The sequence below is a fragment of the Lissotriton vulgaris genome, chromosome 9, assembly GCF_964263255.1.
Source record: "Lissotriton vulgaris chromosome 9, aLisVul1.2, whole genome shotgun sequence".
NCBI classification, from domain to species: domain Eukaryota; kingdom Metazoa; phylum Chordata; class Amphibia; order Caudata; family Salamandridae; genus Lissotriton; species Lissotriton vulgaris.
In genome coordinates, this window is record NC_141697.1 from 20,651,450 (window position 1) to 20,669,879 (window position 18,430).

Consider the following 18,430-nt stretch of genomic DNA (forward strand, 5'->3'; position numbering starts at 1 on the left):
ACACGAGCAAAACCGTCACCCAGGCCCTCATCACCAGCAGACTCGACTACGGGAACGCCCTCTACTCAGGAACAACAACCAAGCTCCTGAGACGACTACAGCGAACCCAGAACGCCTCGGCACGACTGATCCTCGACGTCCCCCGACGAAGCCACATCACACCCCACCTGAGAGGCCTGCACTGGTTCCCCGTCAACAAGAGGATCACCTTTAAACTCCTCATCCACGCACACAAAGCACTACACAACACCGGACCTACATACCTCAACAACCAACTCAGCTTCCACAACCCCACCCGAAGCCTCCACTCATCCAACCTCGCCCTCGCCACAGTTCCTTGTATCCGGAAAGCCACCGCCGGCGGCAGATCCTTCTCCCTCGCTGCCAAGACCTGGAAAACTCTCATTACCAGCCTACGACAGACTCAGGACCTGCTGGCCTTCAGAAGACTTCTCAAGACCTGGCTCTTCGATCAGTAGCAGCCCCCCCCCCCCCCAGCGCCTTGAGACCATCACGGGTATGTAGCGCGCTTTAGAAATGCAATGATTGATTGATTGATTCTTTTTGGAAAAATGCACTCTTGAGATCCTTATTCCACTAAGGCCTTCATACGAGTAACAAATACATTCACATAAAATGGAAGCATTACCTCTCAAACCAGGACTTTATGCTCTGCATAAAAGATTCCCCAGGATAGACCTGATGGTCCTGAAGGAACTCCAGCACTTTGAAGAGTTCGCTATTGAAGCGTATATTGCCCAGAGTCCGACCAGCATCAAAAAGGCCCTGCAGAGTGTCATGATGGGGCTCTAGGTTAGCCTTCAGCATTTCAGAGTATAATGCCATTGCAAGGTCGCCTTCTTGGTGTTGAAGGGCCCCCTGAATACAGTCTCCATAGTTTCTCCTGGACGGTGTCATGGTTTTTTTTAGAACCTCCAGAAGCAAGAGGCTTTCTCGCCAGCGGTCCGTTTGGCTAAACCCTTTGATAAAAAGACTGTATGCACCTGTCTCCAATGCTTTGAAGCGGGCTTTAATGAGATCATACACTTCATAGATTTCCTTGGTCTGCTTCTGATGGACGCAAAGGGTCAGATACTTGAGGAGCAATTTGTACCCAATGCTGCCACGTTCCTTGGCGGTGAAACACAGAAGGGATTTGGCCACATTGATGTTGCTATTGGATGCAATCATTAGGTCCATCATCCTATCTTCGAAGATGCTTGGCTTGTAGAACTCGTTACTGAGTTTCTTCCACTCATCTACCTGTAAAGGCTTAGTGGGCATTATAACACCCTCCAGCCTGGAGAGGCGCGGGTCACGGGCATTTATCTTCTCCCCTCTGCTTTGCTGCTGCTCAGCCCTTCTCTTGGCAGCTCCAGCTGAGAAGACAGAGAAGGCTGGAGTAGACAAATTACCAGATCTTGATAACTTTTTTGCTGTTCCATCCACCAGACTACTTTTTCTCTCATCATTCCCTGATGGAAACTTGGAAGATGTAAAGGAGGCACACCGAAGCTTAGAAAATCGTGACCTATTCAAGTGCCCAAGACAAGCTAAAGTCCTTCTCTGACCTCCAGGATAGAGTGAGAAGCCTCTGGAAAAGGCATGGAGCAGAGAGGGGGTCTCAGACCAGAGTTGTAGTGCACAAGCCATGGCAGCTTAATGCACTGAGCACAGGTCCACACCTTTAAAATGCAGTTGTGCAAAGGTCATTGATAGGACATAAGCCATGAGTCACGTCATAGAGATCATAGTTGACAAAAAATGTATGTGTCCTTGGTTCTGTACATTTGTGAGAAGTCAAAAAGAAGCCACATGAAAGGATTGGGCCAGGTAAGATGTCACAGATTGATGAAGGTCGAGCATGGGTCATGAGGCATGTGGTCAGATTGATGCAGGGGTTTGGTCATGAATCAGAGACCAGACTGAGAGTGCAGGGCTGTCAGGTGCAGACACGCTGTGGGGGTTCTGGGGAAGGCAGGGATGCAGTGGAAGGGAAGGCAGGGATACAGCAGTAAGTGTGGACCACTAAGAGGTCACAAGCAGTACAATAAGTCACAGACAGTGTAAGGGAAGTGGGCCATAGGGGAAAAGGCTACAAGCTACAGGGAATGGAAAAGACAGGACAAAGATGGGTGATAGGCAGAGCCAGGGCACATGTGACAGAGGTCAAAGGTTACGGGGGGGCTCTAAGTGCTCTGCACAGACTGTGGTTGTGCATGGACCATAGCAGGTGCGAGACTGAGCACGTGCGACTGCCCAGAGCCTCAGTCCAGGGGCCCCTCTGAGACAAGCTGGTCACTCCACATCCGCTAGTAACTACAGACTTCATCAACCGGATGCAATGTTCGTGACTTCCGCCCCACTCCAGTCCGGCCGGAAGTAGCTGCGCATGGACTTCACGGCCACCCCTACCTTGCAGTGTACCGACTCTCAGAAAGAGGTAGCTTCGGGTGGGGAGTATAAAGGAAAGTAATTCCCAGGAGCTCTGCGGCTCAAGCTGACTGGAAGTCTTCGACTCCTTGGGATCAGTGAGATCCCGCTCCAAGATGGCGGCCACAAACGCTGCAGCCCCCTCGTCCTTCTTCTATCTTTCTGCCAGTTCTCCTTTCAGCGGGCGCAGGAGACGCCATCTTGGAATGGGCGAGTCCCCCGTCCATGGCAGTTATGGAACCGGAAGTGGCTGGGTGCCTAGCAACGGAGCCTGGGCCCTTGGTGTCAGGGGGCCTGCCTGGAGCTGGGGGCGGCATGGACTGGAAGCAGAGCCTGCGGAGGCGGCTGGAGGGTGCCGGGCGGCCCGGTGAGTAAGAACACGCTGCAGGTGACTGACAGCATCAAAACATGCATGCAATGAATGTGTTGTGTGTATATTGTTTATTTATTTATTTAATGCATTTTTATAAAGCGCGGACTTTACCCGATTGTGTCAGAGCACTGTACACTAGAACCAGTTGCGTTACATGAGAGAACTGTTGCAGGAATAGAACAAACACAAATAGCAGGCCATAGAGTCGAAGCAACGCAGGCAAAAGGCACACAATCTCGAGCACAGCAAGCACAGACTGTACAAGCAAAAGTAAGAATAAATATGACAAATTTTACAATGAATAAAGAACTTCCTGGCGAACAATAGCAGGCCATTGGTTAATATATCTAAGTCAGGGGGATGCTATTATGTAAGTATCCCAGCTCCCTGATCTGCCCTGGCTCTGTAGTGTTCTCTTTGGGGTCAGTCCAACTATGCTGGAGAGGGGGCACCAGCAGCAGTCTCTCAAGCTTCAATAAAGCTCCTGTTACAACCTTACATCCGTCTCTGAGTGTGGAGCTTAACATGATGCAACAGCAATAAAAGGGACACAACATTTATAAAGAGAATGGGACACCCCTCCCCTTAATAAACTAAAGCTAACGAAACATTAGACACAATTCCTCAATATCACAGGAGGACTTTCAACTCTACTACCCACTTTAACTCTGGATGCCACAGACTCTGTCTCAGTGGGATAATTGACCTAATTACCCGAACTTTCATTAATCACATCATTACCTTGACAACCACTTCTAGTAAACCCACAATACCTGTTCATTCTGACTATAGGCCGGTTCTCAGCAACACTCATATTGTCACCTCATCTCTGCACTTGATCACCCTCCTCACATTCCACACTCTACCATCCCGGGTCACCACACTGTTCATATGAACTTTTACCACTTTAAGCACACAACCAAATTTTGAAGTACCTTTTACTTTTAAAACCAATCGTCCACCAAAAAGGTACACTCTTTCACCTTCTACTTGGCGTTGTTCACTTCTTTCATATTGTGCCTTTTCTCTCTTGCTCTCAACAAGGTATTCTGTACATTCATAAAATCAGTATCAGGCATTATCTTCCTTATCCACCACAGGCATCCCTTCCCTTAAACAAACAGAAAGGACTCAACCTAGCCGTTTCCTTGAGGTTCATAGAGAGCTGTAGCCACATGTTTAATACCACATCTTCCAAGGAACTCCTCCATCTCTCGTGACGTCAGTTGAACCCCATTGTCCGTTACCAAAACATCAGGACTCCCTTCATGGGCAAATACTTCATTTACAACCTGCAAAATAGCTTCAGTGGAACATTTGACTGCCAGCCACTTAGAGTGATAGTCAATTAATACCAAGGCAAAGCGTGCATCCTGTAATAAACACCTGTAAGGACCAGAAATATCAAATGTCACTTTTTGCCATGGAAGTTTAGTCCATGTCACAGGTTTCAATGGGGCAGGGAATAGCTTTAGCATCTTGTCACTGTTAATAAACACACCACATTCCCTCACCACCCCTATCTGCCATTCTATCCATCCTGGGCCACTAAAAATTTGCTCTGGCAAGTCTTTTCATGGAAGACATACCCAGATGTGTAAGTCTTAAAATGTCATCCTGCTTAGACTCTGGAGGCACACACTTCCCTTCTTTAAATATCAATTCACCTTCTACTAACAGATCACCAGATATGCGATGGAAAGACCTCATCTCTGAAGGAACTTATTTTTCTCTGGGCCACCCTTCCACGTGATGTTTTTTAACAGTTTCCATCGCTCATGTTCAGCGCTGCTCTTCTTCCATTCCGAAATAATGCCAAACTGCCCAGTCAAATAATCCCAGCTGGACGCAATCATTTTGATATCATCACGCCCTTCAGTGCTCTTGTCACCTGGACATGCATTCTGGGCAGACAATCAACAGTGACATTGTACTTGCCTGGTACATCTCACACTAAAGTTGTACTCCTGTAATCTAGACTTGAGTCTAGCTATGTGTGCTGTGGCATTCCATCCCCCACCAGGTGACAAAACCGCTACCAAAGGTTTGTGATCCGTTCTGAGTATGAATCTACTTCCCCACAGATAATTCTGGTAATATTTGAAGCCCCACACACACCCCAAAAGCTCTTTTTCAATGACAGAGTACCTTTTTAGGTTTCGCCTACGCAGCGCGCATGCACTGCATAGGAGGGCCTTTAGCCGTCGCTCTGCTCATTTTCAAACACTGCACCGGTGCTTGTGGCGGCATCCACCTTGCGGGAGGGAGCACGCAGCGGCGTGCCACAAGCACGAGTGCAGTGCTTGAAAATGAGTAGACTGCTCTCCCAAGTGAGTGTGCATGCGCACCACTCGCTGCTGCACCCCTTCGCCTCTCTCTCCCTCTTTGATGTCCATACTGATGCAGCCTGCACGTCTTTTAAAAAAACTTTCAGCGCACTTATTTTGCATGGTAGATGACGACCTTTATTTGCCTCCGGTTGAAAGGAAAGTATGGGGTCTCCAGCACTGTGAAGATTGCTTAACTTGGATTTGTTTTCCTTTTAAGGTATGCTTTTTGTTTCAGATGCTGATACCTTTAGAGGAAGTGGTAACAACATAGTTACAGTATATTTTGTTCTTTTTAATTATGTGTCTGATCCTGTCCACACACTCAATGGCCTCACTCCCATTCTTGTGCTCAGGATCACAGTTCCCATATTTGTGTATGCAGTTCGACCGCTGGCTAAATTAATTTCAGTTTTAATAGACCTGCTTATTTACGGTAGGCAATTCAGTTTGTAGTGTGAGTTCAACTTGGAAGGGATGAAGTTGATCCTCTCCTATCCTTGGGATTCTAGGAGTTCCCCTCTCCTCTCCCACTTTAGTATCAACCCTCAACTATCCTCGCTCAAGCGCAAACATGTTCGTTGTTCCCTTCCGCATATGACAACCTTTGCATCAGATTCAGAGACTCCACAAATCCCTTCCTAGTCATTCGTGGACTGCTGCCTGGCCCAGGGTTATCTTTAAGGTTCAACTGACTAAGAATAAAGAAATGAGGCTTTTGCTCGGAGCACCTGGTGTAGGTTTGTGTTTGCACACAATTGCTCCTATTCAGTATACCCTATCCTGAGTCCAAAGCTGGAGATCCTCAGGGGGATTATTTGAGGACTAATGCTATAAATACACACTTATGTCACGTTTCTCCCCAGTAGAAGTGCAACTTTCATTGTATTAAAAACAAACTATTATAGTGGTAACATTTGCAAGAAAAAAAGTATCACTAAATAATTCTGCTGCTCATTCAGATCTACCAACTAGTTATTTGCTTCTGCAAAATAAGTTTAATATTTTTTCTCTCTATGGGCATCTGTAGAAGTGATTTTTAAGGGTGCACATATAAACTAAGTGGGACTGTGTACAGCGGGATATTAAGATTTCCCACGCACTCTCTCTCATGCACACATTGGATAAAGTTGAACTGCTGTACAAAATGCATTTCTTAATTAAAATTAAAAATAGCATTCCCTTGCAGTAGAGGAGGTGCTGGGCTACGCCTTATTGAGGGAGAGTGAGCAGATGGACTAATATTGAAGATCCCGCAGAGTGCTATGAAAGTTATGGGAGTGGGACTTCAAACAGTCTGTTGTGCAATCTGAAAAATTCCTAGCATTGCTTCCCTCTACGAGTAGTGTTACGGTGTCTTTGCTCATGCTCCACATGTGGTAAAAAAATCGCAAATGTTGGGAGTAGTATGTGTGAGAAAGTGGCTCTTTATATACCGGACAATAATGAAGTACAGTGTGTATAGAGTCCACAAACTCCAAAGGTATAACAGAGGTTAAAGTCAGGACTGACCTTACTCTCAAAAGTGGTAGCTTGGTCGAGCAGTAAGGCAGTACCAGAGAGCAGTGCAAAACATTTGTTGTACACACTCAGTCAGCAAAGGATTTCATACACTCAAAGACTGAACTCCAGGCCAATGGTTTTTATATCCAAAGATATAGTTATTTTATTTTTAGAACCAACAGGCATAAAAATATACTTTGCTAGATATGGATACTCTCATATAATTACTTTGCAAGGAAGCAATAAAGGTTATGAACACAATAAGTACAGGGGTTGCTGAAGGCAACTCGAGTCTAGATACACTTTAGCATTGAGCTCAATGGATTGTCATCATAAAAGTACAGTCGATTACAGTGAAGATTACTTTAGTAGTTCCAGGACTTGTTCCTAGATTCAGTCCTGGGGTCTAAGCTCAAACCAGATTAGCAAAAACATTTTAGTTACTGTAGTGAATTTTAATGAATATAAAGCTGTTTTAAAAGTTCACACTTAGAAACTTTTCAATGTAAATCTCACAATGTTATTTATTGGGAGGAAATTCAAGTTGCAGGTAAAGTACAATTGCTTTACTTTTGTAATCCAGCACTGGTCTCCTAGGGCCAGCACTGGGGTCTTAACTTAAAACAGGTAGGTAATTGCGTTTCAGTACTTCGTATGATTTTTAAAGAATATTTCAAGTTTTCAAAAGTAGACACTTAAAAGAAATTTCATAGAAAAGCAGACAATGGGTTCCTTTGGAGAAAATACAGATTACTAGTAAACCCGGTGAGGATTACTTTTGCGGTTCAGTACTGGGCTGACCGGTACAGTACTGGCTTCTCCCCTGATCACAGGTGAGTATTTCGGAATTCGGCTGATTTTATATGAATATTTTCCATTTTCAAAACGTCACACTAAGAAAATTTTCGAGTCAAAATTGGTCACGGTTATCCAATGGCAGGTAAGTGAGTTACCGGTTTCCAGGTGATTACTTGGCTGGTGAAGTTAAGGTTCTGGGCATAGACTCGGGGGTCCTCCAGGGTCAGGTAAGTACAGTTGATTCAGCCCCAGCAGCACAGGGCCAGCCAGGTGCAGAGGTAGTTAGGCCCAATGATAGCCAACGAGGGAAAGGGGGCCTTCGGTTGGTGGCTGCTGGCTAGCAGGCCACAGGGCTGTGGGAGCTAGGCTCCTGGTCGCTTGCTCATGGCTAGGGGGAAGTAGTATAGGACAAAGGTGGCACAGCCAGCGGCACTCGGGTGGCTGGGTGCAGGGTGCTTTTGAGCCTCTGGGCGCTCAATGTCATCCAATGGGAAAGGTCAAAAAGGAACAAAGGCTGCAGGCTCTGGGACGGAGACTCCCCAGGGGCGACCAGCACTCCGAGAGGTAAGTTGGGATCTTGGGGCACAGGTAGGTAACCCAAAGGGAGGCACAGGGGACTGTTGGGTGCCAGGTGCAGGGGTGTCTTTGGGTGTCTGAAAAGCTTACCCTCAGCTGGTCGCGGTTGGGGTGGCCCCTGGTTCTGAGTCTGCAGGCGTCGTCTGGTTCGTCGAGGAGGGTCTTTGGGCACTGGACTTTGGGTCCCAGTCGCCGGGGGGACGTTCTTGTGGTCTTGGTTCGGTTGGGCACGGCCCGGGCTCAGCGGGTGCAGAGTGGGCTGGTCCGGAGCTTCCTGGCTAGCACCAGGGTTTTTTTTTAAGCTGAGCCTCTGCTGATGGGAGTCCTAATCTTCAAGAGGGTCAAGGCAGGCAGGTCCTCTGGGTGTCCCAAGGTTGCTGTCCGCAGGAGTCGCCGGGATTAGGCAGGAGCAGGTTCCAGGATCAACAGGCCGGTAGGGCTGGGGCCAAGTCAGTTGTTGTTGTCCTGTTAGCAGCTGCATGGCGGTCTTCTTCTTCTTGATCTTCTTTCTTCTTTTCTTATCGGAATCTCAGGGAGCCCCTAAATACTGAATTCAGGGGTGTTACAGGTAGGGCAAGGACAGGGACCAACTGGTCCCTGCCCTGGGGTGAGAACATCCACTAGCCTGCTCCTCTCCTTCGGGAGGGGGGCAGGAGCCTAGCTGTGATTGGGCAGGGCTCCCCATCTTCAAGATGGCCGGAGCCCGGGGTCATGCTTCACCTCGTCTCCCCCACCTGAGGGGTGGGGTTGGCACAGGCTGCCCCCCCCCCTTCCTGTCGTAGTTTTTCCCGCCAGTCTTCCCGCCAGAGTGGGGGTCAGGACTGGTGGGGTCTGGTTGCTGTGTACAGCAAATGGTCTGGAGAAGCTCACAGAGGCGGCATGCCTTTGAAGCTTCCCCCTGCCCATCCTGGGGGAGGAGACCTAGCACCTCGCCCAGAATGTGCATTGTTGCAGGCCCAGGAGAGCGGGGTTCTCCCACCCAGGGGTCCAGCAACATGTCTGGTTTGTGGCAGCCTCTGCAGCTACTCAGCCAGACGTGGATTGTAGGTTAGGTTTTCAGGGGGCATCTCTAAGATGCCCTCTGGTGCATTTTACATTAAGTCTCACACTGGCATCAGTGCGGGTTTAATGTGCTGAGAAGTTTGGTGCCAAACTTGTCAGTCTTCAGTGTAGCCATATTGGTGCTGTGGAGTTCGTAATGACAACCTCCCAGCACCATATACTCTTAATGGCATCACTGCACTTACAGTGCCCAGAAATGGCCCTGGGTACTGTAGGGACACAAGGCTCATGCACCTGTGCCCACACCACTGGCATAGGGCGCCCAGCTAGAGGGGTGACTGATGTATGCCAGGGCAGTGGGTTTGTGGGCATGGCACACAGGGATGTGTGCCATGTCGACTCTTTGTTTAGTTCTGTACCTAGGTACTCACCCTGCAAAAGGCAGTGTGTGGGTACCAAGGTACAGAGCCCCTACGGGTGGCACAATAAGTGCTGCAGCCTTAAGGGGTCTTCTCTGGTCACCATGCCCTGGGTACCTAGGGTACTATTTACTAGGGGCTGATAGGTGGCCAGAGATGCCAATTGGATTTTGTTTCAACACCGTTTTTAGGGAAGGAACAGAGGCCTTGGGTACCTGGTTGGCAGGAGCCCAGGGCACACTCAGTCAAAGCACATCAGCAGTCAGAAAAAAGTTGGGACATACTAATGCAAGAAAGATGGTACTTTCTCACACCCCCCCTCCCCAAACAAAAGGTGATGACCCTAACCTTGCCCTAGGGAGTCTTCATTGTCTAAGTGGAAGAACCTGGAAAGTTCATATGCTTTGGCATGGGCAGTCCCTGGTCGGTGTTCCACTTCAAAGTCCATTCCCTGTAGGGAGATGGACCATCTCAGTAGTTTTGGATTTTCCCCTTTCATCTGCATTAGCCATCTGAGAGGTCTGTGGTCAGTTTGAACCAGGAAGTGAGTTTCAAACAGGTAGGGCCTCAACTTCTTCAGAGACCAAACCACAGCAAAGGCCTCTGGAAGGTGACAGAGGCATTCTTCAACCCAAAAGGCATCACAGTCAACTGGTAGTGCCCATCAGGGGTGGATAATGCTGTTTTTTCTTTGGCTCCTGGGGCCATGCCAATTTGTCAGTACCCTGCAGTTAAGTCAAAGGTACTTTGGAATTTGGCTGCCCCTAGGTTGTCTATCAACTCACCTGCTCTTGGAATGGGGTGAGCATCTGTCTTGGTGTCAGAGTTGAGCCCTCTATAATCCACTCAGAACCTCATTTCTCTCTTTCCACCCTGTTGATGATGTTTGGGGACCAGACCACTGGGCTAGCCCAGGGGCTCTCAGAAGATTCAATCACCCCTAGCTCCAGCATCTTGCTGACTTCAGCTTTGATGCTTTCCTTGACTTGGTCTGATTGTTGATAGATTTTGTTTTTGACAGGGTTACTGTCACCAGTGTCCACATCATCGGTACACCAGATGGTCAAGTAAAAGAGGCTAGCAAACTGTTGCAAGACTTGCTTGCAGTCCTCCTGCTGCTGGGGAGTGAGAGTGTCTGAAAAGACCACTCCATCCACTGACACATCTTTTGGGCTGGAAGAGAGGAGATCAGGGAGAGGTTCACTCTCTGCTTCCTGTTCCTCATAAGTCACCATCAGCATGGTGAGGTCAGCCCTGTCATGGTAGAGCTTGAGGCGGTTCACATGGATAACCCTTTTGGGTGTCCTGCTGGTGCCTAGGTCCACTAGGTAAGTGACCTCACTCTTTTTCTCCATAATAAGGTAAGGGCCACTCCATCTGTCTTGGAAAGCCCTTGGTGCCACTGGCTCCAAAACCCACACCTGTTGTCCAGGTTGAAATTCAACCATGGCAGCTTTTTGGTCATACCAGTGCTTCTGCAGCTCCTGGCTGGCCTCAAGATTCTTGGATGCCTTGTCCGTGTACTCAGCCATTCTGGACCTTAAGCCAAGCACATAGTCCACAATGTCTTGTTTGGGCTCCTGGAGAGGCCTCTCCCAACCCTCTTTCACAAGACAAAGTGGTCCCCTTACAGGGTGGCCAAACAGAAGCTCAAAGGGTGAAACCCCCACTCCCTTATGAGGCACTTCCGTATAAGCGAAATGCAGGCATGGCAACTGGACATCCCATCTACTTTTGAGTTTTTCAGGGAGTCCCATAATCATACCTTTCAATGTCTTGTTGAACCTCTCCACATGACCATTGGTTTGTGGGTGGTATGGAGTAGTAAACTTGTACTGTACCCCACACTACTTCCACATATGTTTTAAGTAAGCAGACATGAAGTTGGAACCCTTGTCTGAAACCACCTCCTTAGGAAACCCTACCCTGGTGAAGACACCCAGGAGGGCATTGGCAACTGCAGGAGCTGTAGTCGCCCTAAGGGGAAATGCTTCAGGGTACGTAGTATCATGATCCTCTACTACTAGAATGAATGTGTTCCCTGAGGCTGTGAGAGATTCCAGTGGACCCACAATGTCCACACCTACCCTTTCAAAGGGTACCCCCACCACTGGCAGTGGTATCGGGGGGCCTTTGGTTTGCCACCTGTCTTGCCACTGGCCTGACGGGTAACACAGGAGCTCACAAACTCCTTTTCTTTTTGGTTCATCTGGGGCCAGTAGAAATGGTTAACTAGCCTTTCCCAAGTCTTGGTCTGCCCCAGCTGTCCAGCTAGGGGGATGTCATGAGCTAAAGTTAGGAGGAACTCCCTGTACTTCTGTGGCACTACCACCCTCCTGGTAGCTCCAGGAATGGGGTCTCTTGCCTCCGCATACAGTAATCCCTCTTCCCGATAAGCTCTGTGGGTACCACTGACATCTCCCTGGGCTTCTGAAACAGCCTGCTGCCTCAGGCTCTCAAGACTAGGGCATTCTCGTTGACCCTGGCACAGCTCTTCCCTAGTGGGTCCCCCTGGGCCCAGAAGTCCAACCTGATAAGGCTCAAGCTTCATGGGTTCCGTTCCCTCTAGGGTTTCCAAGTCCTCTCCCTGGGGACAGGGTTCCTAAGAGGTTTGCTGTGTAGAAGCTGGTCCCCCAGTCTTCTTGCTTTTTCTCTTGGTTGGTTGGGCCTTATTTTCAGGCTCCAAACCTACTTGTTCACTCTTCTTTTTGCTCTGTGCTCTGGTTTGCACACACACCAGTCTAGGGATACCCAGCATGGCTGCATGGGTTCTTGCTCAACCTCAGCCCAGGCTGAGGTTTCCAGATCATTTCCAAGCAGACCGTCAGCAGGCAATTGTGGAGAGACCACTACTAGTTTCAGGCCAGTAACCTCCCCCCAACCTAACATCACCATAGCCATAGGGCGTTGGGTGGTAATGCTCCAGCAGAGGGAAAAGGCAAGCCCAAAGGGGTCACCGAAACAACTGCCTCAGAAGAAGCCATAACCCCTCATAAGAAAGAGCAAATGGACGTTGGGACAAAGCTAACAGAGGAAAATGCTTCCCCGATATCAGCGACAAGCTATTCGTCCCTCTCAAGTGAAGGAGTTAGACGCATAATCAAGAAAGACCGAAATGACGGTGCACCCAGCCCCAACGGAATCCCTCAAGCAATCTTCAAACACGACACTTCGTTTTGGGGTAATCATCTTTTTAACCAATGCCAAGAAATAGAGCGCCTAAATAACATACCAGTACATTGGCAAGGTTCGATTCTGACCCCTATATTTAAAGGAGGAGAAAGATCAAACCCAGCACACTACAGGTTGATAGTCCTGCTGGATGTAGAGGCCAAATACTATGCCACTCTGGTGCTAGAAGAGCTTAAGGCTTGGTCTGATGATCTCAATCTTATCCCGGCCAACCAAACAGGCTTCAGGCAAGGTTTAGGGACGACAACGAATATTTTAGGTCTATCACTAATTGCAAACACGTGTAAGCAGAGGAAACTACATCTCTACCTCTGCTTTATAGACCTAAAAGCAGCTTTTGATAGTGTTGATCGTCACCCCCTGTGGAAAAAGCTTTGAGCATGGGCCATTCCGGAAAGGCTATTAAAAGGCATACTGCTATTTTATTCGAACACGTGGTTAAGAATCAAGATAGGTGATGGGTCTAGATTATCAAGGAAGCTGACAACGACCAGAGGCCTCAAACAAGGGTGCGTTCTGGCCCCTCACCTTTTTAATTTGTTTTTGTCTGACCTCTCTCAAAGGCTGGACTGCATTAACTCCCATCCACCGAAACTGGGTAAATTGAGACTTTCTCATCTTTCTTACGCCGATTATGTGGTGTTAATGAGCCAAACAAAGATCGGTCTCCAAAGAAGTCTGACTGAAATGTCAGCTTATATTTCAGAAAATAAACTTGAAATAAACATATCCAAGACTAAAACAATGGTGATTGGGAGCCAACAGAGAAGTAAACAGACAATTTGGCTCAATGGCAACCAACTAGAGGAGGTAAAAAATACAAGTACCTAGGACTCTATATTGATAACTCAAGAAACCTCACGGAGCAAAAAAGGTACATGACTCAGAGAACAAGTGGCCTCATATTTGCCTTCAGCTTACTGGCTAAAATGTTGAAGGGTCCTTCATATAAACCCCTGCTCGCTGTAATGAAGGCAAAAATCCTGCCAACACTAACATATGCCAGCGCTGCCTTTCATGGCGAAGATGGAGAGGTCTTAAATCAACTAATAGTTTTTTTCATCTACAAAAAAGTATTTCAGACACAAAGGTCGGCCTCCCCAGCCCAGGTGCGCCTTGAATTTGGCCTAATAAATGAAGACATAGGCAGAATGTATGCGACAGTGAAAACTTGGTATCGCTTGAAACAAAATGTAGCTACATCAGAAATTAACGAAGCCCTTTGGACCGAAGTAAACCAGGACAAAACCTCTTTTTTTAATCAATACCTATGCAAATCCCTTTCAACTACATGTACAACAGAATTATGGAATAAAAACCTGCCATATCAATCGTTTAAACAAGCTATAAATAAAGTTTCAAAAATTCATTCATCACAATTTGACAAAAACATCTTTAGATCAAGGTCGCACGCTTGGATGGTGATAAACAACTATAAGTCCCTCGCACACATGCACCAACGCCTCAGAATACGCTTATTTTAGTAGCATTACCAGGTGGTTTTATGCCACCGGGATACAAGATGTTCCCAGGCCACGTCTTGTATTTTACTACCTAATGCACTGTGACTTGTAGTCTTGGTGCTCGATCATGTCATTTGAGCCAAACTAACCGTTGTTGTACGTTTGTCTTATAAAACGCTATATGCAACCTTCTAAGGCAGATTCAATGAGGGTTACTTAATTACTGCGTGTCACTGGGAAATTACCGCCTAAACCTCACCCAGCTGCAGAGAGCAAAGAAAAATAATGGAATGGAATTACCTACACAGCATTGACCATGGAAACTTGAACGCTCTTGACACTACATTTTCAGTATTGAGTTTTGGTAAAATAAAGTTCTAGTCTCGTCAACTAAACTACATTGACCTCATAGAAATGACTTGATAAACTGCATCCGGTTAGTGGCAAAGTAACCTAGAACAAAGTAACAATTTTTTTCCTTGTCTAATTCTTCGGACGGCGGAGTTTGTAAAAATAATGCATATGCACCTGTAGAAAGGGGTCGGAACCTACCGAGGGAAACGGGCTCGAAATCGAGTGGTGGATCGCTGACCCGACCCTCCCCTCTTTGCACCCCTACCAGAACGAGTGGCCAATGAACCATGCAGAGCTGTGGGCCGGACGTCGTGAACAATCTGAAGACTGTCCCTTTAGGCTGCACAGCTTCGAGGAGGAAGACACACCCCCGGATGACGCGGCTCTCCAGGATTGGAGAAAAACGAGGAAGAGAGGATGATGGCGTGTGACATCACCAAGGAGGTCTGATACTTTCAAGGAGAGTGTTTGAGCATCAGAGGAAAGGACGAAGACGGACGGACGACGGAGGGGAGAAGCTTAAGAAGCAAGACGCCAGTCCAGGACGTTGCTGTGCCTAGAGGCCACCGACACCGCGACCCTCCCAGCCACACTCACCAAGGAGGAGTGTGGCTCAGCCCGGTACGGGAACGTATGTCAGGCTGGGTGGGGAGGCGGGGAGTGTCTGAGGGGAAAGCCGAGTGAGACGTTCACTGTTCGCGGGCTCCCTTTGTAGTGTGCTGCTTCCCACGAAACACGTGCCCTCCTCATTTAAGTGTATTGTGTGCATTCACTACAGATACTCGTGCACTAGGTGATACCCACACCCCAGGTCCCTTGGTGGTGGTGGTACCTATTCCCCAGAAAGTATAGTCCCTGATCTCCGCATCACTTTTGTTTTCACATGTCCCGAGCTGGAGGGTCGGTACCGAGAAGAAGTCCCAGCAAAGACCAAGAGACCGGAAGACCACCCAGAGGAAGAGAAATCACGGACCGTGCCATTTTAGCCTGGGAGAGACTAACTTTACGGAAGAAAAAACCATTTATAAAAATAAAACCATATATACCCAGACCTGGTTTCCATGCACTTCCTTCCCGCCTCAGCTGGAACAGCACCGGAAGACCATATTATTCTCCTTCTACTAATGACACTGACTTCATAAAGGATAAGCCTCCCCATTCCCCCACCTCTTTTCTGTCCCTCTTCTTCCAAAAAGGAGGATAACGAGTCCATTTGTTCCATTCCCAGCACTACTATCATTAATACCAATGCTTTTAAATGAGCATGCTTTGTCTGGTACCGAGTACTTTTAACTTTTTCTTAATTGAAAACAAAAAGTAAATTAACTTTTCATCAAGGGTGCAAAACTTTGACTTGGAGAGTACCAGCACTTCTCAGTAGCAGACAGGTACACTGAGATGGGAAGCACCTGGACATACTTTTCTCATTCCAAGAAGCACTGTTTAATACACCTTTTAAAGTACGCCATGGTCTTATACTAATTTTATGTCAGCATCTCGTTCTTCGCCTAATCTCCTTTACAGCAACGATGACCGCGTTCCCCTTTTGATTACACCAAACTCTGTTGTCACCCTTAAGTGCCACTTACAGAAGGCCTCCTCTTCAATTGACAGTCCTCAATCACTTTAGCTTTTATCTAGGGAAACAGATTAGCTTGTTATTGGACAAATAATATATACCTAGTACCCGCACCCTAGTTGGCATTAACATAAGCCTTCCCTCTCGTCCAGAGGTGCTCGCTCTTAATTACACATACTCCGCACATTGTAAATAGGACAGAAGGGCTTACAAGAACCGGAAGTGGTGTAACAGTTTAACAAGTAGTGTCAGGGTGGCCACGGCTGGAAGGGCTGGAATAGTACATAATTCTCTTATTAGTGTTATCTAAACTTCATTGGGCCTCACAATCTCTAATGGAACAGATGCGCAATATTTATTTATTTTTGAGAGCCAGTCTAATTTCTCCTCCACAAAAATTTGCTTTTGCAGATCAAGTGAGAGCTACTCAAAATTTACTGAATTTGTGCCCCAGCATCCCTGTCTGTTTTTAGTCTTAATGGGGGGATTTTCTGATGGATTTCTCCAGGTTTGTCTGCTTTTGAAAAACCTCGATTAAAAGAAGGCCTTCTTGTTTGACACTTTTATCACCATGGAAACTTAAAGCATCCACTGAAGTTACAGATTTACCATTGACGATGCTATTGAGAGCAATCTTGCTTGTGGGAGTCTGTGCTAATAGTAGAATATGCTGCAACAAGTGTCCTGGAATAGGACAGTAATTCTAGTCCTGTGCTAAAACAATGATTTGGGTTTTGTGCCCTCAGGACCCTGCCTCCGAAGCCAAAAGGGAGGCCCTCTCTGGCCTACCTCCCTAATAGCTGCATTCACCTTTTACTACAGAACCCGTACTAAATGAAGAAGGGTGTGTGGGGGGTTTAAGGTACAATTAGTTATGCTGTTCCGCATTTATGTAGGAGTTCTGGGTTTGTGGGAAATTAGTGCTGGGGTGAGACATTTTGCCTACGGAGCGGAGATTCAGGACCTGGTACTCTTTTGCAATTGCAAGTAAAATTTTATTAGGTTGAGCTATTGCCGCCCCTTTCCGCCGCAGATGTTTCTTTCGCGCCATCGGCCCCCAGTAGGTGTTGCATTGTGTGATCTTGGCCCAGCCACAAGTGCCCGCACCAAGCCTTACTCAGTCCAAAAGGTTTACTGACTGTCTCTTATGCAGAATTTGAGTCGTGCGGAAAAATTTTGGCATCAAAAAATGTAACTGATTTTCTGGGGTGGGGGTACATTTTCCTTTCCATCCTAGTAGACCTCTCGCTCGAAGATGTCACAACAGGCCGCACCAGGTGAATGATATCCCAATAGACCTCAGCTGTTGTATGCCACAACTCATTCAAGGGCACATCACAACAGGTTCAAGCTTCTTCCTCGTGTCACAGTGAATGCTACAGGCGTTGTCGGTTAATGGTGTCACAACAGAGATCCTCTGGCACTCGATGTCACTCTTTGAGAGGCCGGTGTCGCGATAGGATCCTTCCAGTTACTGGTGTCACGCATGTCGCTAGAGACATCCTGGTATCAGCCAAGGACGCCCAGCGGGTGACACGGTCAGTCGGTTAATGATGCCAGATTGTTGAAAGGCCCCATTGTCTCTGTGTACAATGGGCGCCTCTGATAGCGCAGCCCAGCGCCCAGACCCTGCTTCCAGGCGCTAGAGGCGTCTGACAATGCTCTGCAGAGGCCCCGAGACGGGCCTGGGCCTTTATCGGCTGCAGGGAGGAGTTCGGCCGCTGCTGGGAGGGGGGCTTTTGCTTTGACCACGATTACTTTTGAACGGTTACGTAGGTAGGCAGGGCAGGGAACAGTGCACCAAGCAGGGGGGGGGGGGAGATTCACTTTTTTTGTGCATAGTGGGGGCAAGGTGCCTCGGTGACCCGAAATGAGCTCCAGAGGTGCGATACACGTCTGTGGTTGTTGAATATGCGTTGGCGCTTTGGCTGCTGGGGAAGTCCCCCCTCCTATTAACGGAGTATGAAATTCGGTTAATTGTTTTCTTAAATGAAACCAATTAAATTCGGGGTATATCTTTAACTTTCACATTCAATGTGTTGGACGCAGTTTTCGCTTTTTATAAACCTTCGAGACCACTTCTGGCCTTAATTTCTCTTGCTGCCCTTTACAATGCGAAAGGAAAGCAGCTCTTTAAAACTGAAGGTAGCCGCCCCCTCTCTACCAGCTGTGGCCGGGAGAGCCTCCCGCCGACATGGCCAAGGTGATATAGAAGAAGAGCCACTGGACGGGCAGGGTGAAACGCTACGCGGTGAGCCGAGAGCCTAGGGCTGGAACTGCCGCTGCTTGGGGGCAGCGGAGTACGGGGACTTCTGCTACCTGGCGGTGGGGGATGAGCTGGCCGACCAGAGCTGGTCCGGGAGAGCAAGGTGCCCGTGCCGCTCAAGACCATCAGACAAGGTGAGGGGCTG

General features: G+C 47.9%; 2 protein-coding genes across 3 annotated transcripts in view; one reads left to right on the plus strand and one right to left on the minus strand.

Moving 5' to 3' along the window:
• PRORP (protein only RNase P catalytic subunit) overlaps positions 1-2,341 on the minus strand; it is an 815,834-nt gene extending 813,493 nt beyond the window's left edge. Inside the window, exon 1 of the mRNA XM_086936936.1 lies at positions 650-2,341. Coding sequence (XP_086793062.1) covers positions 650-1,653 — 1,004 coding nt within the window. The 5' untranslated portion in view covers positions 1,654-2,341. The remainder of the gene's footprint in view (positions 1-649) is intronic.
• Positions 2,342-2,613: 272 nt separating this feature from the next.
• Positions 2,614-18,430, plus strand: part of PPP2R3C (protein phosphatase 2 regulatory subunit B''gamma) — a 237,723-nt gene continuing 221,906 nt past the window's right edge. Inside the window, exon 1 of one of the 2 annotated variants that reach the window (XM_086936937.1) lies at positions 2,614-2,800. In XM_086936937.1, coding sequence (XP_086793063.1) covers positions 2,659-2,800 — 142 coding nt within the window. In that variant the 5' untranslated portion in view covers positions 2,614-2,658. The other variant, XM_086936938.1, reaches the window with a different exon arrangement.